The 23,366-nt window shown below is 39.5% G+C and overlaps 1 protein-coding gene across 5 annotated transcripts in view; it reads left to right on the forward strand.

Annotated features, from left to right (window-relative positions):
- The window catches only part of NRCAM (neuronal cell adhesion molecule), a 323,257-nt gene that overhangs the window by 291,301 nt on the left and 8,590 nt on the right, over positions 1-23,366 (forward strand). For all 5 annotated transcript variants that reach the window (XM_073809554.1, XM_073809556.1, XM_019940696.3 and 2 more), the window contains 2 exons: positions 11,985-12,116; positions 13,295-13,373. In XM_073809554.1, the coding sequence (XP_073665655.1) occupies positions 11,985-12,116; positions 13,295-13,373 (211 nt within the window). The remainder of the gene's footprint in view (positions 1-11,984; positions 12,117-13,294; positions 13,374-23,366) is intronic.

Consider the following 23,366-nt stretch of genomic DNA (forward strand, 5'->3'; position numbering starts at 1 on the left):
TCTTTCCTTCTTACCATGGAAGTATCCATGTTACCCAATTAATAGAAACGCTCATTTGTAACCTCTCATTCTGATACATATATATAAGCAGCTATTTAATTCATACTGGAATAATGATTTGATGTTTGTTTTTTAAGTCCCTATGAAATTTTTAAACTTACAGTAAAATATTGAGGTGAGAGTGGGAAATTACAGTATTTTGCCACACTTAAATTCAGAGTTCACGGCAATGTTTTTTCCTATCTACAACTTTACATATATACACACATACACATCTGTGTAATACATACACACACACACAGACATGCATACGTATACACAAATAAATACATGTAACTGTGGTTCTGATCTTGATTCACCAGAAAATAATTTGCTAGTCTACATACTGATTTAGGTTTTCTAGCAAGGATATCAAAACAGTTATTAAATAAAGCATTTACTTTGTGTTTGAGCATGGGACTTCATAGTTTGCTATGCCATCTGGTACAGAAAGCAAAAGAGCCCCATTAAATGTATTTAGAAAAAGAATGAACACTTCCTTTACTACTTTTAAAAATGATTTTGAAAAACTTGAGATTCGATGAAAATGATCAAAAGCATTGTAAAAGATTTTGCATGTCTCTAAATTGTAGAATTGCTTAAGGATCATTTATCTGATTATCTTCCATAGCATAAGAAATTGACATTTTTACCCCAAAATTGGTTTGAAATCTCCTAAGCCTTCTTACATAATAGGCAAGTATGAATAAAGCACTTTAAGTAATGTGGGGATTTGATTACTGGTAAGTTTGGGAACAAAAACGTACCTTTGTCCCCTGTACCTGATGTGGTACACTCCATTCTTCTTGCATGCTTTAGCATTTTAAGAAGTGTTTTTATGTAGCTTTACATGCTAACTATATAGTGTCCTATTTCTGTTTCCCTTCATGAAAGCTGGTATTCTCCCACCTGATGTAGGTGCAGGCAAAGGTAAAATCATTCAACTGCATGACTTTCTACATGTGTGAAATTTGCCATGTTAACCGTGGGGAAGTGCAGCATGGGTTAAAAGAGAAAATATTTAAAATAAGCTTTGAAGCACCAAAAGGAAGATGAGATCCTGCAAGATCTTGACTTTAAAATTCATGTCTAGTCCTTTTTACAAGGAGAAAGCCACGCATTGAATTCACCTTTTCTCAAGACTTATCCCAGGTCCAAATCCTAATCTTGGCTTTTAATGCTATGTCCGTGGCTAGACCAGACAGGACCCGAACTGTACCTTTGCCACAGACCCTCATGATGGCCATGCCGTCTATGAAGGGTTCAGAAATGTTAGTCCTGTGATAAAAACAGCCAGTCAGAAATCAGACCAACCGAGCTTCCTGTTCTAATCTGATTTACCTGTACTCCTCCTAGACACAGTGCACACGTTGCTGGCATCACACTACACTGTCCACCTGGAATTTCAGCTTAGCCGTACTCCAGCTGCCCTGGGACTGAAAACCTTCCCAGTGGGATCCCCTCTGACCAAGTGTTCAGGCAGCCCGCATGCTCTGCTCAGCTGTGTTATTCCATTTCTGTCTTCGCCAGACTGCTTAAGTCTCCTCCTGGGGCAGAGCCGACAATCACAGTGAATTACTCTTGTTCTCCTGTATTGCTCACAGCTCTCTGGATGAGGAGGACTGGTTGGGAGAATGGTGCCGGAAGGAAGTGTAGTATTTCTTCCACCCAAAGATCCCCCAGTCTTTGCCTCTTGGCTATTGGTAGCTTTGTCAGCTTTTTAGGGAGCAGTGGAGGCCGCCCTGCCTCACATGGCACTGTTCTCATATAGAGCACCCCTGGTCAGGGATTTTCTTGGGCTTTGACAGACTAAACAAGTACAAATTGGAATGAAGAAAAAGTCGACCAAAAGAAATAAGTGCTTTGCCCTAAGTTGTTCAAATCTTGGGAGCTTAGGCCTGGTCATATCTTCTCTTTTCGTACAAATCTTATATTCAGAGTCTTGGTAAATTTTAAAATGTAGATCAGGTAGATTTGGGAATGATTGAATAAGAACTGTAACCATTTTCAATCATCTTAATAATGTTTTATAGGTGTTTTTACCCTTGAAAGAACAAAGTTGTAAACATTCAAAATGTTTAGATCGTGGAAGGATGGAACCTCCCTCTTATAAGTGTGCTTCTTTCTGGGGATGATTAGATATCCATTAAAATCCGTGGTGGTCTTACAATAACTTACTGCTGGGTTCCCCTTAGACCCTTTCATGGAAGCGTTCCAGAGAAAGCGTGGCCTCTTTCCCTGTGCAGCGGCCATGTCGCTGGGGCTCAGCCTAGAGGCAGTAGCCGATTACTTGAGCTGCAGCAGGGCGGTTTGTGTTTTCCGTTGACTTGTCATATTGGAAGAGGACGTGCATGCCCCTGGAAAAAAACATCACCCGCTGATTTTAACGAATTCAGACTAACTAAAAGAAATGGCAGTTAATATAGTTGAGGTTTTACCGTTTGATGTTACTAAATTGAATTGTGAATTACTTCTGATTATAGAGACAAGCAAAAAGAGAGTCTCCGAAGGTTCCTAAAGCCCCCAGTGTTGAAATCTGGTGGGACTCAGATAAAAAGAGAAATGGTGTTTCAATTTTTTTTTTAAAAGCTAAATCTAACCTTCTTTTCTATATTGTTTCATTTCATAGTGCATCAGTAAGTGAACATTGCTTACATAAAATGATAATATTTTACCATGACGAGACTTTAAACTGCTTGAGAATAATTTTTCCCTGGGTTTCCCTTCCTTAAAAATATTTCTTTTTTCAATCTAGGAATGAATTCTGTCCTCTTCTCTGTTTTCCTTCTTTGTGTAGAGTGTAGGGACTCTCTGGGAGACAAGAAAGATAAAAGTTCTCCACAATCCTTCCCAATTTTAGTATTTTTAATATATCTTATATATATATATTTTTAATCTTTTATATTTTAATTTGAAGCAACATGAAAGAGAGTAAGTAAGAGATGAACCATTGAGAGAAAAGAGGTGTGATATCCTTGGCTATAGAAGCATCAGCCTCTAGGGATTTTCATTCACTTCTGAAGAGAGGAAAAGAGATGGCTTGGAGTTTACATTTTTAAATTTTCTTACAGATTTTAAGAGAGGTGAATGAAACCCAAGCTTCCAAATATACAATTACATTGTGTACATTTTGTATACAATTACAAAATGATTATCTAAACCATGAAGTAGAAGCCGGGAGAGTCCAGTTAGCTGTATTGTGCCAGGCTTACCCTTTTCCTTACCGTTATCCTCAGTTTGAGCATGGAAATAGGTACTCGAAATCTTCAGGAGTCACTTCCTTTGGTCTGTGTCTTTGTTTGGTCAAAACTCTCAATATCGGTGTAAGAAACAGTAGATGTTTGGCTCCTTTTGTTCAATTTCTTTGTCCCTTTAAATAACTTCAGGGTCTGGGGTTCTAGGAAATAGACCTGTGAAGGCATCTATAGAAATGAATTGAAAACACGCAGATAATGGATTTCACTTATGGTCGCAGTATTGCTGATGGATGGACACAGCTTTATCTGTGGATCATTATCTGCTTTCTCACCTTGGGACCAGTCACCAGGACACTTTTGTCAGGTGACTAGTTGGGGCACAGGAATAGGGAGAAACTAACTGGAAAGTCCGGAACTGAACCTGGCTCTTGACCTAATTAGCAGCCGACTGTGGTCGAACAGGACAGAGCAGAGGAGGGCACTGAGGCGCTGGTGATGAATCCTCTCTGTGGTCAGACTCTCACTGTATCATTATACCAGAGACCACTGCACAGCTACCACTTAGGTCAAGAAACAAGGCCAGTGAGTAAAACTCAAGTTTAAAGTTCACAACTTTATTTGGCCTGAACCAAACCAAACCGAACAAACAAACAAAACAAAAATCTCCAACTATATAGAAGTTTCAGTCAATCAACAGCTCTTGTCTATCTGGCCCATAAAAACCATCAGCCTTTTTAAGGCCCTGTGTGTTAGCACAGTAAGGCAGACTCTGCCTTTGATGTGCTTACAGTCTGGCAGGTAAGACAACAGATAAAAAAAGAGTGAACAGAGATGGAATTTGAACAAAATGTTACCTGAGCTTAGAGGAGTGAGCCATTTATTTTGCCACAGGATCAGGAAAAGCTTCCCAAAGAAAGTAATATAGAACTTGAAGGACGGATAGAATTTTGGCAGATGAGTCAGGGGGGTGGGGTGTATAAATTCTTAGGAGAGGGAATAAGCCAAGGCATGGGGTTTAAAAATCCACAGGATGTTTGGGTTATACCCAGCGGTCCACCTGCGGGCAGAGGTAAGCCATCCACATTTGAAACAGGGAAGTGACAGGATCAGAGATGTAGTTTCGGAAGCTAAAACGTAGGTAACCACTCTGGTGGGCTGTACAAAGAAAGACTTAGAGTAGGAAGAGAGATTAGATACAGATTTAAGAAAGCCTAGAGGAGAAAAGACACTAGCACATCCAAGGAAACATTGCCTGGCCTGTCATAGGTGCTCAGTGAGAGTTAGTTCAGTAACTGCATGAGTGGGTATTAAAAGCAAGGAAGGTTAGAATTCTCCATAATAAAAGGGGCCAAACCGCATAACCTTAGAAATTGCACTGTCTTCTCTGGGTGTCTTTAAAAATAAGCTGAGGGACCAGAGCATGTGAACGTTTATGAGGGACCAGAGTATGTGAATATGAGGGACCAGAGCATGTGAACGTTTCTGTTGAATATGGTGTAGCTGGCAGTAAGAAATGACTTTGTTACCCGGTTTTTAATTTGGGGGCTGCATTTGAGGAGATTGAGAACATTTTCAGGATGTACTGTGGATCATCTTGGAAAATAACTTGACCCAAATAAATGGATCAGATGTATCTGAAAAAATCAGAGCGAACCATCAACCTATATATTTTATACGTAACTAGGAATCTCTTTGGTTCGTGTTATTAAATACAAGGGACATAGTAAGTTCCATTGCATATGTTATTTTCAGGTTGTGGTACCTAAAACTGTTCTTTACCCACGACTCGTAAACAAGAGTAATAATGAATAATTATATTCCAGTGTTTAATGGATTCCCAAGTCAGGCACTCTACTACATCCTCGCCACATCTACTAGGAGATGGCGTAGCTTTAGTTTTCAGCAGTGTATGAGAACCCAGTGCCCCCTCCCTAATGAAGTGTGCTCTGCACGTAATGAGCTGGGTGGCCAGTGAATGTTTGTAACAAAATGTTGAATATAGTCCAACTTTCTGTTTAGGCCTTTATCATGCAAATAAATATTAAAAAAAACAAAAACAAAAACTGTGGGTTTAGAAAAACCAATACTTGGGAAAGGTTGAATCTATAACTTGGATAAATTTTAAGGTATTTAAGTTTACCGAAAGATTCATCTTGTGAACCTTAAAAAAACAATCCTTTCCATAGTTCAATCCAGCTATTTAATGTATAACAGTTGTTTTTAGAAATATCATTAGAGAAACTCAATAATTTCACAAGGCAAGGTTGAGATCAAGAAGCTTCCTTTGTATCAAAAAGATTTAACTCAATGGGAATATATGCAATTAAAATGCAATCTGATATCCAGTCGATTTTTCTTTGAGGACGTTTTCATGAGTTCTTCATTTTCACTGATTTATTTGACATGACCCAACTTATAATCATCAAAAATGATAAACTGAAGCACCCTAGATTTTGTCTTTAGCTTTTAAAGTGTATTTTCCTTTCTGAAAGCATTAAGTCACTTCTGTTCCCTTAAAATATTCAAATGTGTTGTTTTTGCAAAATTTCCGTAGGCAAAGAAGAATGGAGGAAAGAAACTGTAAATGGTTCTCGGGGCTTCTTTGGGTTATAGGGTCTAATGCCAGGAACAGCATACCAAATTCAAGTTGGTGCTGACGGGGACTCTGGCTTTGTGGATTCAGAGGGTATGTTTGAGACAGGCCCAGGTGAGGCACACACCATGCCCGTTCTGGCTCCCAGTCAGAGGTGAAGCCACCCACCGCTCCAGCTGGAGGCGGGAGTGCTGGTGGAGCTGTGTTTTGGCTAGGAATGTCAACTGTGCGGCCCAGTTGGGTGGGGAGTTGGGTTCTTAATTGTCTTTGGCTCTTTATATCAAATGAATTCCAGAATTGAGCACGTCATCTTCTAATCACACGATTGCCAAAACCATTACAAAAGCAGAGGAAAATATGATTCTTAACCTACATGATTTGGGTGATTCAATTTTTCACATCATTTACATGTCTAAACTTTCCCTCGGAGTTAGGATGGAATTTTTGAAACACTTTAGAGCTGAAATAACTCATTGATAAAGTCACAATTTTTTATGCCAGAATGGACTGTAATCCAGCAGAACCCTGCCGTTTAGGTTAGACAACTGATGCAAAGAACGTTAAACTGGTATAGAGCAAGAAATTGTTCAATGCATGTATTTCATTATCGTACCATATTTGACTGCCTGTATATATTTTAGTTATGTGAACATTATCACAATACACAAGGACATTACAGTTTCTAAAATAAAGAAAAAAGTTTCTAAAATAAAGAAAAATGTTCTTGTAAGATGCAAGAATATTCCTATTTACTCATAAGATGGAAAACAGTCCACACTTGCTTCAATTTTAAGAAGGGTTGTGTGGTGTGTGTCCATTTTGTGATTCATAAAATCATGTTATCTTCAGTCACTTCATGCATTCTTGGGGGCATGTTGAATTTCCTGTAGAAGCTTTAGGCAAAAATGTATTTTTTTGTGTCTTTCCTTACCCAAGCATTATGATTTTTAATATCATTTCTTCTAATTTAGAAAAGATACAAACATGAGTGGTTTTTTAAAACAGAAAGAAACCAAAGGTAATAGTCAATAACTTATTAAATAAAGGTAATATTAAAATACCTTATAAAAATATTCATGTGCTAAAATCATAATGCTTAAGGAAAAAAATTTTTTTCCTTTTTCTTTTTGATTTTCATATCCACTTGCGTACAGAGTTCTAGGAAAATACTGTTTTAAACTTAAAAGAGGAATATCCATTCACAGCTAGTGTGATGAGGTGTTTGTTATTATCGAGAGATTTTAATTTCAAAATACTAAAAACTCAAGTAGATATTCTGCCCATATTTACAGCTAGAATGCTAATAATAACAGCCCTAGCATTTATTCAGAGCTAATCTGTACCAGGTGAATGGTTTTCTTGGCTTTTCTCATTTGGTCCTTACAACAATCCTTTGAAGGAGACAGTGTTGTTACCCACTCACACCTCACGTCAACGACCAGTAATGAGAGGTAGAGGGCCTACCCTGTCACCCAGCTAGAACGCAGAGAGCTCAGCCTTTCAACACTGAGGAGAGGCTCTCACTACACCCCCTGTTCAGGGCCACAGAGGCCCACATCCCAAGGGGAACAGGTTGTCTCAAAAATGACCACTCTGTTCAGCACTTGGGGCATCTTTCCAGCACCGTTCATGGCCCCCGTGTACTCCCCACCTTGCAGATCTAGCTAGAATTGGATTCCACCCACAAAATCAAGTTGTGGCATATTTTTTTGGTCCTCTTCTAGCACAGAGGGCAAACCCTTTAGAAAAACATTTTGTCCTCGGTGTTATTATACCTAAAGTAACAGCTGTGGCTGGCAAGTAAGTTCAAGATGAACAACCATCATGGGTGGGCCATTCTTGTGTGCCAACGAAGGAGAAATAGGACAAGGCCACAGCCACTTCTCGTCACCTTTGACATGAGAGAATGAATATCCATTAAACCCTAGTGACTTTAGTTAACATATTACCTCCAGGAGCAAGTACTGTTAATCCAACTTCCGTGTGCTTCCGGTTTCCATGTCTGTCCTGTAAGGATGAACTCCAGGGCGACAGTACTGTCTTCTGCTGCTCTTGCTTTTCGCTCCTCCGGCTAGGTTTTGAGGTGTGAATGCCAGTACTTGGCGTGGAAACATACCATCCTGGCTGATTTTTTAACTCTTGGCGTGAATGAGCTCCTTCTCTCTCTGAGTTCTGCGTATTTCAGGAACCTAGACTGGATTTTCATCTGTGCTTGTTTTATGAATCTTCTTAGCGTGACACCGTCTCTGCCTTTGACAGTCTGGATTTTTAAGGTCTATTTCTTAATTTCTTTTCCTGTGGTGCACACTGGAAAACAAAGGGGACTAGAGGCGGTGTCCTGGTGTCATGCTTCTCACCCACACTTTTGTTAAGACCCCACCTCCTCTTCTTGCTTTCTCCCCTCCTTCCCTCAATCATTATGTCTCTTCTCTCCTTTCACAAAAGATTTAGAGCAGATTTGCTTTCACTGGGCCCAACAGTTGGGGTGTTTTTTTTAGTGGATTGTGTTTTTTTGGTCAACTGCCTCCAAAACTTTGGCCAAGGTCCTTGTTTTCCCTTTCTAAACATTTCTAACTACTTTAATGGGACACTTTTATACATAATGGGTTCTTCAAAAATAGCCATTTATCTCACTCTTTTTCTTCCATGTTTTTAAAATTCTTTTTAGTTTTCATTTTACATTGGAGTATAGTTGTTTAACAATGTTGTGTTAGTTTCAGGTGTACAGCAGAGTGATTCAGTTATACATATATTCATTCTTTTTTAGATTCTTTTCCCATTTAGGTTATCCCAGAATATTGAGCAGAGTTCCCTGTGCTATACAGTAGGCCCTTGTTGGTTATCTATTTTAAATATAGTAGTGGGTATATGTCAATCCCAGTCTCCCAGTTTATCCCTCTCCCCACCTTTCCCCTTTGGTAGCCTTAACTTTGTTTTCTAAGTCTGTGAGTCTGTTGTCTTCTGTGTTCTGTTATTCTAAGTACTCAAGGACGTTTTCCTCAGAGACCTACTCCCACACAGCACAGGTTAAACATGAGACAACAAACAATGTGATGGAGAAGACTATTGTTAAGACTAACTTCTAGGAAACAAAATCAATTTCATGCCCCTGGCTTCTTTTCTGTTTTCGGATTCTTTATATTTGTCTATTTGTTTAATGTGTTGCTCTATGGCTTATTCAAGTAATACATGAATATAATTTTACTGTAAAAGTTTGTTGTTTTTTTTTTTTTTGCAGTACGCGGGCCTCTCACTGCTGTGGCCTCCCCCGTTGCGGAGCACAGGCTCCGGACGCGCAGGCTCAGCGGCCATGGCTCACGGGCCCAGCCGCTCCACGGCATGTGGGATCTTTCCGGACCGGGGCACGAACCCGTGTCCCCTGCATCAGCAGGCGGACCCCCAACCACTGAGCCACCAGGGAAGCCCTGTAAAAGTTTTAAATAAAGGGATAATCCTCTGTCACTTTCCTACCCAATCCTACTATATTACCCACCCATTGAAACTCAGATTCAAGAAGAGAAAGCCTCACAGGCTTCATTATGTGTGTGTGTGTGTGTGTGTGTGTGTGTGTGTGTGTGTGTGTGTGATGCACAGTGGTGGCCATGACTTGGGTTTGTGTATGTATCTCTAGTTAAGATGATTTTGGAATGTCCTGGGAACACTTGGAGCCTCTTATAGTCATTCTGGGCTTCAGATCCCTTTTCATATGGATGGGAAATCAATAGAAGCTATTTTCACTTACATAATTTTTGTTTTATATCAACTTCTGGTGCGTTTGTGTGTGTGTATGTATACGTGTGTGAGCATGCATACACGTGCACCTCTTAACATACTGTGTCTGCCCAGTCTTAAATAAATGGGATAGTGACATATTTGAAACTTTTTTCTTTAGACATAGGGGCAAAAATTCAAAGTCAACTTGGATGTTTCTTTATCAGCTGTCAAGAAACATTTCTACTTTGTTCGTAGTTGCATAGCTGCAGACTGCCAGCCGGCAGTTCAATTTTGACAGTTACCATGTCTATTAAGACTGTGTCTATGCTAATACTTGAGGATCTTATTGCCGTTTGCCCTTATCAGTTGCATTCAATTAGATGAAAAACGTAAATGTAGATACTATTTATTAAAGGGCTGTAAATCATTAAGCATATTAAGAACAAGGACTCTGTAACTTCAGTCAAATGCTCCATAGACTTACACCGGTTGATTTTTGGTTCAGTTTCAAAGAAAATGTACATATCAGAGACCATGTGTGAATCGACAGAACTGTGTTCCCAAAGAGTATGTACTGATGGACTTTTAAAATATTTCAAAGGTAGAAAGTCGCTACAACATTTTATTCTCTGTAAAGACTTCTGCAGAGTTGATGCCTGGACATCAGTGCATTGTAGCAGTAGCGCATAATGGCTGGTACCATGTGCTTTGGAGTCCGCAGTCTTGGGTGAAGCTCCAACTCTCAGGCACGGTCTTTACCCGTTCTGAGCATGGGTTTATTCCTCATGCCTACCTCACAGGATTTTTGTGAAGACTGAATGAGATTTTGCCCTCATCACAGTGCCTAGTATAGAATAAGTTTCAAAATGCTAGCTCTCGTTATCATTGTTTTCATCTTCATCCCGATGATGGTTACGGTACGTGTATGGTAGGGGAGCCCTGCCCATCCTCATGTTTCAGTTGTATCTAATGATGATACAACTCAAAACCCCAATAACCAATGAGACACAAGGGGCTATTGGGGAAAGGCTACTGGCAATTTGATTTATGTTCCAGAGAATGTATTTCCACTTCTCATTTTATTTCTTCAACACACATCCACATATTTTTCACATTTCTCTTCACACTTGATTTTAAGCATTTCATTTTTCTCCCTATCCTTTGGGTGGAGAAAAAAGGCAATGAGGTGCTATTTTTGCAGCATAGAGCAGAACCTGGGATAGGTGTTGCCGTGCTTCTTTCTGCATCCAGCAGTCACATACATCTAACCCAACCATGTTAAATGGATTCAGAAGAAATTGAATCAAAAAAAATGATATAGGCATTCTTCTGAATTAAAAAAAACGAAAACCTTTTACCTTGATTATGGTCAAAAGAGAAAAAAATCAAGACCTTTTTTAAAAAGATTCATACCAGTGTTTTCAACAAATTCTCATGGGCTTGTCTGAATAGCCATTGATGCTGCACTTTGTCCCATTTGATTGACACTTTTGAATAATGCTGGTAATGCTAATTATTCTGTGTTTTTCTTAGGAGATTTGCATACTGTGTTTGCTTGAATAAGGGGCTTCACATTATTTGACTCAAAACAGAATAGAGGAAGACTTAAAGTACATGTATACATGTGAATGAGTATTTTCTTTCTAAACTGGCCACTTATTCCGATAATGATACCACTGATCAAGATATATCTCAGAGTCTTTTGATTGGATTCTGAACGATATTGAATATTGCTTACTGATCCTTTGAGGGTAAATAGGATTTTTCAGAAATTTCCCCAGATCTTTCAGAACCAACTCTTATAAATGAGATGAATAGCAAATGAGATGAAAAACAAATCTAAGTAATATTTTGGGTGCAAGTCGAGATGTTATAGAAAATAATAAGGTTGGTTATCTTATGTGGACAGGTTTCACGTGTGGAAAGTTTCCTTTTTAAACAGAAGGTTTCCAACACATTTGGAAAAGTTGCAACATCATTGTGATGATATTTTAGCCTCCCAGAGTGGTTCCTTTGAAAGAAAAATACTCAATTAGATGTATACTTTCTGTTCTGTTTAAAATGGTTTTCTAGTCTTATCATTGTACTTAATGTACAATTTATCCCAAAAACAATAAAAATTTTAATTGGTTTGGGACTGTGTTTCTGTTGAAAATATATAGTGAAAATAACTATGAACACAATGCTCAGCAGGGTTTGTTAGCATTGAATGGTGTTAGCAGTCGGATTTCTCTATTTGAATTGTTTTCATTATTGAAGATTTTTCAGAGTTAAGTATTTATGTAACTCCTGATTGATAACTGACAGATTCCAAGGCGGGGCCACATGTAAAATATAGAAAAGCTTATGTACTATGGCAGTTTTTTTTACTACAAGTGACTACAACAGTTGTCACCGCTCCCTTAACCCATTCACACTGACGCCATTGCTTTGTTTTCCAGCGATGGCAAGCCGGCAGGTGGATATAGCGACGCAGGGCTGGTTCATTGGTCTAATGTGTGCTGTCGCTCTCCTGATCTTAATTTTGCTGATTGTTTGCTTCATCAGAAGAAACAAAGGTGGTAAATATCCAGGTAAGAAAGAAAGATTGAAATTGCCGTATAATGCTGCATGATGAGCCATTAAACTAAAAAGAAATCATGAGAGTAATCACAGAGATTGCAGTAAGTGTATCCTCCCGAGAGCCATACATTTGGACTTTCTGTTCAAACAATTTTTGATCCCTTTGTACGTAATGGAAGACTCAACATTGCCAAGGATCAGAAGACACTTGGGGGAGCAGATGAGTCAGTCCTCTGACGGTCTTAGTGACTCTGCTTCCTTAGGCTTTACATGAGTCATAGGTGCTGAAATAGCACCTAAAACCAACAGGCAGAGGGAGAAGGTACCTCAAGTTTTCCAGAGGAAGTGATGCATGAACTGGATCTTGATATCATGTTGTGTACTGTTGCTTTCCCTATATGGTTAATGTTTTGTTCAATTTAGTGGATCCAGTGAATTTCTATTTTCTTTACCTGGCCATTTCCCCTCCAGTGGCAGAGAAAAAATCTACAAGAAATTAGATTTACAAAAACAATTTGTAACCATGGATATAGTTAATAGATAGATTGGTAAAATAGAGGGAAATCTTAGAAGCTTCAGACTTATTCCTTTAGCAGGTAAGAGACTTGTGCCAAAATGCTTTTTTTTTTTTTTCTGCGGTACGCGGGCCTCTCACGGCTGTGGCCTCTCCCGTTGCGGAGCACAGGCTCCAGACGCGCAGGCTCAGTGGCCATGGCTCACGGGCCCAGCCGCTCCGCGGCATGTGGGATCTTCCCGGACCAGGGCACGAACCCGTGTCCCCTGCATCGGCAGGCGGACTCTCAACCACTGCGCCACCAGGGAAGCCCGCAAAATGCTTTTTATATGAAGTCAACTTTGTATGTTAATTAGATGTTCATTCTACAAATTTACCTCCAAGAGACTAGAACATCAAAATATATGCATAGGGGGTTCCCTGGTTGCCTAGTGGTTAGGATTCCGGGCTTTCACTGCCGTGGCCCGGGTTCAATCCCTGGTCAGGGAACTAAGATCTGCAAGCCACATGGCAAGTAAATAAATAAATAGCCACATGATACATCTGGTTGTATAACTCTATGGTGTATAGAATTATTTCCCACTGCTGTATATCTCATAGAGTGCACTCCTGAAAACGTTGAATAAGGAAACACAGGATCAATAGATAATAATGTCATTTTGGAATTTTTTTTAGTTAAAGAAAAGGAAGATGCCCATGCGGATCCTGAAATCCAACCTATGAAGGAAGATGACGGCACTTTTGGAGAATACAGGTGAGCCCGTGCTTCTCAGCCACCCTTCATCCTCCCTGCCTTGAACAGACACCACACTCAGTCTCCTTAGAATGGGATTCAGCCAGGAATGCACTCTGCCTGGGATTTCCTATTTATCTCAAAAATTAGTTTAGAAACACTTGCGTGTCTAAATGTTTACACACCCCGCACAGTTAAAATAATCTCACTTTCATTAAAAAATAAATTTCCATCTTAGTGGTAGGTTTGGAGATGGGATATCTTCCACTCTGTCCTATTTTCCAGAGACCCTTGCTGTAATTGATCAACATAGACAAGCTGGTGTGGGATAATAAGAGTTAAAACAACAATAAAGACCCTACAAACCTGCATTGTAAAGCAAACAAACTATCCTTGTCATTCTCTAAGCAGTGCTTTTGTAAAATTTATGTTACTCTTTTTCATCTTGGATTTGAAGCCTTTTTTCCAAAACAGGTACCTGTACCCCCTCCTATTAATCATGAAATGATGACCAGGCTGTTTTAGAAGCCGTTAATTATTAAGAAATATCACAGCCCTGGAGGCAGTGTATTAACTCACAGGGTTTTGCTAAAACATTCCTGGCTTGGCTCTGTCTTTAAGGACAAATTTAATGTAACCTGTGTGCTAAATACTTTTTAAAAAAAAAAAAAAGGAAGAAAGAAACTGTTTAAACAAAGATATTCTTGCCTAGGGGGTATAGGTCTTTTTAAAGAGAGATAAGTGGTTACTTTAGATATGTTCAAAAACAAAAACAAAAGATATATTTATTCATTTAAAAGATTGGGATCTTGGTTCCAAAAGCATATATCTATTAATCAATGCCTTTGCACAGTGTTCTTTCTTTCTATAAGCCTCTTGTTTATATAAAGTATAATCTTTTAAATATGCGCTGAGCCGGTACTGAGGCTTTTTTTCATATCCATTATTCAGTGATCAACTTGTAAAATAAACCCTAATGATATTCATTATATCCAAAGAAATAAGTAATCAAAACAAGAGCAGAAATGAATGAAATTGATGACAGATGCAAGAGTTTATTAATAATGTTAGCTGCTGGTACTTTGAAAAGATCATAAAAATTTTTTGCTGGAAGAAAAGGCTGTTAGGTAAAATAAAATATGTCACTATTGTGATTGCCAGATGACATTTACAAATAAGATATGTGTCTTAATTTTCACCTGTCTCTAGAGCTCATTTTTGGTGTTTCCATGTCAATATCACAAGGGGCAAAATAATGCCAAGGATAAGAAATATGAGAACTGATTGAGAAAAGCTGTGTATTTTTTGACAAAATTAGATTCACGCCAGTCTCCACGCAGATACAAGTGTTTTTCCTATATATCACGGCACCTCAGCTTTCATTCTGATCCCCTTTTCAGAGGAGATGACTGATTTTTTAAACTCTTCAGAATTCTGTATCTTAGGATACAGAAAAACATCTAGTGAGGGTTGTCTTGATGTCAGATGTTGACTCTGAGACTGAAAGGGTATGAAAACCTCATCAGCATCCCCACCTGTCCACCCACAAGGTTTTATAGCGCATTAAAGCAGCCTGCAGATGGCCACAGCCTAGGGTTGCCAGGCCTTAGGTTGGGTGAGTTGAAACCTTTGCTGATTTCATTCACTCTTCTACACGGTTTCTCCTGTAAAGCAGGGGAGCTCATAATTACTAAATAACTTGTTATTTTTAGTGTTCCTGTGACTAGAATTCTACCCAGGATATGCACACCACTCCCTCATTTGTAGTGCTAAAGCTGGATCTTTAATATAACCTGAAAATATCACGTATTTGCATGAACTGAAAACAAACCATTGCACTCCATACAGAAACATGGTGATGGGTTTCTGTTCTGCATTATCATGCCCAAGTGAATCTGGCAATGTACTGCTTACTCCATGCGTCTCAAATGTCAGCTTGCTCTTAGAGTGATGTGAAACCATGATCTGATGTGATATGACTTTCTCAGAGTCCCTCTGCTGCCTACTCCATTAAAACGTGATTGAAATTGAAGTTGACTGTGAACTCATCTGCAATCAAGAGACTTAGTTTTACTGGCAACTCAGCCACTACCCTTGATTTCTTTAGATTTGGCGTTTAATCTGTCTCATTTTTTTCATCTATAAAACGACAGAGTTGTTGAAGTACGAGATGATCTCCAAAGAGTTCTAGCTCTATGATTTCTGTGCTCCTTTGCAAACTATCTGCTAATGAGTTTTAATGTGATTTGGGGTTTCAGAGCAGTACACGGCAAATATGTTGTTACTGGCCTCATTGTTACTGTGTTTACATTTATTTGGTCATATTTATTTCTCTTGGTGTTAATTCATATGTGAGATGTTTGTGAAGCATTTTCAAATGGCTATCTTTAGCTTATGCCTTGAGTTTCTCAGAAGAGAAAGATTTTTCCTTGGGCTTACTGAGTACACACACATTGGTTCATGTATGAAGAAAAAAAAACCATGTTATTCCATTGATCTGGGAGTTGCCAAAGGAAATAAGGTTCTAACGGGTGTCTTAAACCTGAAACACAACTCAGTGACTTTTTTCACTGAAGCTGAAAATTCATAAGGACAGTGTCACAAGTGAAATCACTTCTGAAAACACCCAGCCACCCTTTGCTACAGAGGTGGCTTCGTCCTGTGACTTCCTGACATGACCTCAGAATTTTTTCCCTTTGGCTTCTTTTCTACTGAAAAAAACGAAAAGACCTTTCATTTCATAGATGTCATAATGAACGAAAATGGTTCCAACTGTTTATTACAGAATTTTTTTAATAATACATTTACATGTCACTCTTCTCCCTCAGTCACAAGAGTCCCTTCTCCGCTTTGTACCTTCTAGAAATGTTGAGTTCTGTATTATTTATTGATTCTTATTCTTTTTCATTCTGAAAATAAATTAATATGCTGATCACACACAGACACACACAAAATCAGGGCTATTGCCTAAATGTAAATGAATTCTGTTGATGATTTGCTCGTTCTCAGGCTTGAAGATGAAACCATTTCTACATGGTTGGCTCTGAGCCAGCAGGTATTTCCTAGTGCAAAGAGGGATGGAACTTCAGTGGCCAAATTTGATGTTTTTTTCATGTGCTCTAATCTTGTACCCTCACTCCAACACCCACCCCCAAGCAGTCACCCTCTGGTGGAAGCCTTCAGCTTTCTTTGTTTGTTTCTTTAATTATACAGAGAGTAGGATCTGCACCCTTACTAGCATATAGAAAAATCAGAGAAACAATGCAACCAACCGTGTAAGTATTTTTTTATTCTTCAGATCCATTCCTTTAAAAACCAGAATGAACGTAGGTCATAAGCCATATGCCCATGGTACTTGAATTCATACCATAAATGGAGGCTCTTGGCCTGGGAAGCTTGTCACATGAACTGGACCCTGCTGCAAGCATGTTAACCCATGCTCGTAAGGCTTGGATGCTGTGAAGATGTGATGCATTTGTTATATACTTCAGATTTATTCTGCTCACAGACATAAGCTGATATGTGAGCAGTATAAATAGTGACAGACTTTTACAGGGAGTGTTTGGGTCGTCAGTGTCAAAAAAAAACCCTGCAGTATGGTCTGGCCATGGTAAGATGGTGACTACAGGAAAATCAGACCCAACGATCACAGATGTATCCATCGTTGCCGCATTTTACTCAGCAGACATTCAGTGGATACCTTCTGTGTGCACAATCCTGAACAAAGTGCTACTGAGAAAAAGTGAACTCCCTAAAATTCATTCTTCAGGGTAAGGGAAAGGAAAGAGTATGTTCCGATGCTTTGTCTCACATCATAAAATTGATGAAGGGCTTCCCTAGTGGTGCAGTGGTTGAGAGTCCGCCTGCCGATGCAGGGGACACGGGTTCGTGCCCCGGTCCGGGAGGATCCCACGTGCCGTGGAGCGGCTGGGCCCGTGAGCCGTGGCCGCTGAGCCTGTGCGTCTGGAGCCTGTGCTCCGCAACGGGAGAGGCCACAACAGTGAGAGGCCCGCGTACCGCAAAAAAAAAAAAAAAAAAAAAAATTGATGAAGAAGAAATGAAAAACATGTTAAAGTTAGAATTTTGAAGAATTTCCAAAATGCCCACAGTCTATTTTATTGTTATTTTACAATGAATTCATTCAGCCAGTATTTATTGAGTGCCTACTGTATGCTAGACTATGGGGATATTAAAACCAATAGAATGTTATCTCACTAGTTTATAGTCTAGTGAGGGATGCAGGGAGGTGAAAGAACAATCTGAGCGTAGTGTGAAGAGTGCTAGGAAAGGGAAGGGATACTGCTGCGGCACCAAGGGGGCAGGGGCAGGAAGCCAAAGCCAAGTGCATGGCCTTGAAGGAGGTGGCACAAGAAATCGTCCCAGAGGCAGTAATGCAGGAGCTGAGCTTTGAGCATTCCTTTCATGGCACAACTTATAGCAACGAATAAAGATAATCGTGGATGTAAGTATCAAAAAATATATTTTATGGCTGTATATACTATTTTATGACTGCTTTATTACTTATTTTGAAATTTGTTCTATCTTTGACATTCTAGGCTAAGAACATCTGACACCTCCTGTCCTTAAAAAATTCTTATAAAAATGTAGATTAATTTTTGTAAGCTTTGAATACTGTGTAGCTAAATAGGGATGTGACTATTCAATCATCTTCTGTAACTTCTAAATTCCTCTCATTTGGGAAACTATCCTTTCACACTTAAACTTGACCAAGCAACTTCCCTTGGCACAATGTCAAAAGTAGTTGACTTACTCTTTCATTTGAAAATTCTCTTTCATTTGGAAATTCACCTTTGAGTTGAAAAGAGGCAAGCACTCATCCAGACTTCAGCAGAGACTTGTCACTGCTTATCACATCTGGAAAGTTCTAAGTGTGTGTGTTATACAAGCGATTTCTTAGAAAAAATATCTCTCTGAGGTGGGGTCTGGAGTGGAGAGAAGAGGTGTGATGGCAGGTGGTGATTTTTTAGGTACAAATCACGTGCCAGGCACTGTGCTGGTGCCTTATACACATTTTTCTCATTTAACCAGATTGTAATTCCTGAATTAGGACATTACATCACACCACTTTCTAAAAAGTCTTAAAAAGATCTTGAGATGCCTTTGAACAGCTTTTTCTGGAAAGACTCTGTTTGTGGGTAGAGCATCCCTTTTCTTCTCTTCTTTCAAGCACAGCCCATGTTGCTGTAGATTCTCATTCACTATGGCCATTAAGCTGGAAAGGATGTTTCCAGGGAGCCCCTTCCCTGGCCATTATTCATGACTGGTGTGATTGTGTGTATAAAAATCCAAATGAATCTGAAGGAAAATATTAGAATTCATAAGAGAGTTTAGTGATGTTGCCTGACACAAAATTAACATAAAAGTCAATTCTATTTCTTTGTACTAGCAAATGATTGGAAAATAGGATTTTAAAAATGATTCCAGTTATGATGACATGAAAATTTGATGTAGGAATAAAACCAAAAAAAGATGTCCTTGTATTCTATTCCACTGATCAATTTGTCTACCTCTGCCCCAAAACTACACTGTCTTAATACACTAGCTCTGAGTGAGTCTTGATAGCTGGTAGGTCAAGTCCTCCAACTTTGTGATTCTTCCTACAGACATTTTAAGATATTCTTGGCCCTTTTCATGTACATATACATCTTAGAATCAGCTTGCCAAGATCCACATAAAAACCTACTGTGTTTTTATTGGAAATAAATTGAATCTAAAGAGCAATATAAAGAAAGTTGACATATTTACTGGGTCTTCCTGTCCATAGTTATGGTATATCCCTCCTTTTTATTTACCTCTTATTTAATAGCTCTGAACACGAGTTTCATTTTCATGGGGGTCTTACACATATTTTTGTTCAATTTGTTCTTATCTACTTCATATTTTTACGGTAGCCAAAATGGAATTATTTTTAAAATTTCATTTTCCAATTGTTTGCAAGTACTTAAATAAAATTTACTTTTATGCTAATATAAGCAATATTACTAAACTCTCTTTTTATTCTGATGTTTGCCTGTAGGTTCTTTTGGATTTTTTACATACATAATCATATCGTTTATGAATAATGACAGTTCTTTTCTTCTTAATACACGTCTTCTATTTCTTTTCCTTATCATATTGCTTAGTACTTCCAGTGCAGTGCAGTTTGTTTGTTTTTGGGTGGCTGCATTGGGTCTTCATTGCTGCACGTGGGCTTGCTCTAGTTTCAGCGAGCGGGGGCTACTCTTCGTTGCAGTGCACGGGCTTCTCATTGTGGTGGCTTCTCTTATTGTGGGGCACAGACTTTAGGCATGTGGGCTTCAGTAGTTGCAGCACATGGGCTCAGTAGTTGTGGCTTGTGGGCTCTAGAGCACAGGCTCAGTAGTTGTGGCACATGGGCTTAGTTGCTCCATGGCACGTGGGATCTTCCTGGACCAGAGCTTGAACCCGTGTCCCCTGCATTGGCAGGCAGATTCTTTTTTTTTTTTTTTTTCTTTCTTTCTTAGCGGTACGCGGGCCTTTCACTGTTGTGGCCTCCCCCGTCGCGGAGCACAGGCTCCGGACGCGCAGGCTCAGCGGCCATGGCCCACAGGCGCAGCCGCTCCGCGGCATATGGGATCTTCCCGGACCGGGGCACGAACCCGCGTCCCCTGCATCGGCAGGCGGACTCCCAACCACTGCGCCACCAGGGAAGCCCAGCAGGCAGATTCTTAACCACTGCACCACCAGGGAAGTCCCTCCAATGCAGTTTTGATTAGAAGTCCTCATTATTATTTCTGATGTCAAACAGAAAACTTTCAACATTCACCATCAAGGATGACATTAACTCAAAGTTTCTTATAGACACACTTAATCAGATTAATGAAGATACTTCTGTTCCCAGTGTATGAAAGTTTTTTTGTGAATGTGTGTTGGATTTTACCATATACCTTTTTTCTAAATCTACTGAGATGATCATAAAATATTTTTCTTTTCTTCTGCTAAAATGGTGAATTATATGGATTGGTGTTTAAATGCTAAAACAAGCCTGCATTCCAACCTGGTCACGATATATTATCTTTTTAGCAGATTGCTAAATTCTATTTGCTCATGATTTCTTTGGGATTTTTTCATCATTTGTGTTCATAAATGAGATGAGCGTGTAATTTTACTTTCTCAGAGTGTTCTTGTTGGTTTTAGATATCAGTGTTATACTAGACTCACAAAATGATTAAAGGAGTGGTTCCTCTGATGTGTCAAACTTGAACATGTCCAAAGCTGAACCACTGCTCTTCCAGCCAAAACACGCTGCGCTCCTGAGTAAGCGTAATTCCATCCTTCCTGCTACTCAAACCACCATCAGAAAATCCTGTTGGTGCCACCTTCACAATATGTCTATAATGACCACTTTGTACCACGCCCAGTGTTCCACTCTGGCCCAAGTCATAGCCCTCTCACTCCTGGATTATTGCTGTAATTCCCCCAGCCCCCTAGAGCAGGGGTTGGCAAACTTTTTCTGTAAAAGGCCCGATAATAAGTATTTTCGACTTTACAGGCCGCACAGTTTCTGCTGCAACTCTACAATTCTGCTGCAGTGCGGAAGCAGGCAGAGACAACACATAATAAATGGTCACGACCCAGTTTTGCTGTAGTTTGCCAACTCCTCCCTCTAGGGTAGGCTATTCGTAACACTGATGACAGTAATCCTTTTTTTTTCCTATAAATTTATTTATTTTATTTATTTATTTTTGGCTGCGTTATGTCTTCGTTGCTGTGCACGGACTCTCTCTAGTTGCGGTAAGCGGGGGCTACTCTTCGATGCGGTTCATGGGCTTCTCGTTGTGGTGGCTTCTCTTGTTGTGGAGCACGGGCTCTAGGCGTGCGGGTTTCCGTAGTTGTGACTCGCAGGCTCTAGAGCGCAGGCTCAATAGTTGTGGCGCATGAGCTTAGTTGCTCCGTGGCATGTGGGATCTCCAGACCAGGGCTCAAACCCGTGTCCCCTGCATTGGCAGGCGGATTCTTAACCACTGTGCCCCCCCCCACAGTAATCCTTTTAAAATGTAAATCAGATCATGTCACTCATCCATGGAAAACTCTCCAGTGACTTCCCATCTCATCCAGAGTTAAAGACAGAATCCTTACAATGTCCTACGAGGCTCTGATCTAGCTCTATTACCTCTTTTACTTTAATCTCTCTCTCTCCCTCCCTCTCCCCCACTCTGCCCCCCACCTCCCTCTGAGCTCCTTTGCCATTCCTAGAACAGGCTTGCCCCACCTCAGGGTATTTGCACTGCTGTTACTCCTGTCATAATGGCTCTCCCTCCAGCTATCCACCTGGCTAACTCAACCCTTTTAAGTCTTTGATCAGATGTCACTTCTTAACAGGGCCTTTTTTGGACATCCTATTTGAATGTCAGTCTTCCATCCCCTCCCCTGACACCTTCCGTTGTCTTTACTCAGCCCTATATTTTCCATAGCACTAATCACCTTCTGACACACTCTGTAACTAATTTTTTAAATATGTTGATTGTCTGTATTTTCCCCTACTAGAAGTAAGCTCAGTGAAGTCAGGGCTTTAGTCTGTTTTGTTTCCTGCTCTATCCTGAACGACTAGAACATTATGTCTTAGAGTAGGCACGCAGTAAACATTTATTAGATGTATGATGGATGGATGGATGGATGGATGAATCAAAGAAATGCCATAGACTAGAATTTCCTGGAGTGTACACCTTGGAACACTAGTTCTACAAAGCAGAATAATACTAATAGTTGGAATCCAGGTGACAAAATTCTGCTCACTATTGAACTCCTCAGTAGAATTAAGTGTCTCACCAAGTCATGGGCAGTATTTCACAGGAAGTATTCAAGCACAGCCTAGAAACTAATGATTAAATTCCAAAAATGTGCAAGTTATTCTTACAGTGGGTTGGAGACTGGGTGCTATGTTCCCTACAGCGCCCCAAACACAGGCCACCCCAAGGCTCTGTGATACGTCCCCAGCTGTTTATTAAAACGATAATATCATTTATTTAATTTGCGACAAGCACTTGTGTATTGCTAAAACAGGTAATTTTCAAGAGCGTATGCCAATGTCATGTGAAGCCAGTATTATTTTCAGTCTTGAAATGTTCTCCTTGGTGAAAAACTGGAGACCCTAGTAGAAATTATTGGCCAAAGAGCCAGAATGTTTGTGCATCATGAAATATTTGTATCTTGGTTAAAAAAAAAAAAAAAAAAAAAGAGTTACTCTTCAAAGAAGAGGGAGCAGTTAAATCCTGACACAAATTCCTAGGTGAGATACTGCAGCTCATGGGACCTGTCTTTTACATGAAATCTTTTTATTTTTTACTACTGTTGTTTATGTTTCCCATTCTTGCCTTGGATTTTTGTTCTTTGAAAGAATACAAAAGATGTCATTGCCTTTTTTTCCTTTTTTTTTAAACCAAATGTTACTTGTTAGGGACTAAGTATGCGTAGCTAGTTCCTTGACCATGTGAGTGAATGTCCTTAAACATAGTGATGACTCTGCTACTTCCAGATATTGTGCTTAGGGGTTCAAAAGAGACATAAGCAAATATAGAGAGAGAGAGTCCTACACATTTTTATAAAATTACACTCCTCAGATTCCACACTGCGGAGGAGGGAGTAGTAAGGTAAAAGTGAGGGCAGGAAATCTTCGCTTTTGCATTTGACGTGCCATTAATAGTACAAATGTAGCGCTCTGAAGTTAAAGCATGTCTCTTTCCAAATTAATAAATCTTTACCCATTAACTAAAATTCTTACAGAAAAAAAAATACTGTATACGATCAGTATGAGGATTTGGCTTTTCTTCTTAGGCTATTTTCATTTGTTTCTTCTGCATCCTTTTAATGGAATGTCTAGGTCTCTTGAAAGGTAAGGTTCAAGTTTACAGGTCTGGCCTGTACTCAGTAACAAAAAGATTTGAGATGCAGGATTTTGCTTCTTGCTCAGAAAAACAAAAATCCATACTTCACACTTAACCAAAATCATTCTCCATTCATACCCAAGGAATCAGA

This window comes from Tursiops truncatus, chromosome 9, assembly GCF_011762595.2.
Source record: "Tursiops truncatus isolate mTurTru1 chromosome 9, mTurTru1.mat.Y, whole genome shotgun sequence".
Classification (NCBI taxonomy): domain Eukaryota; kingdom Metazoa; phylum Chordata; class Mammalia; order Artiodactyla; family Delphinidae; genus Tursiops; species Tursiops truncatus.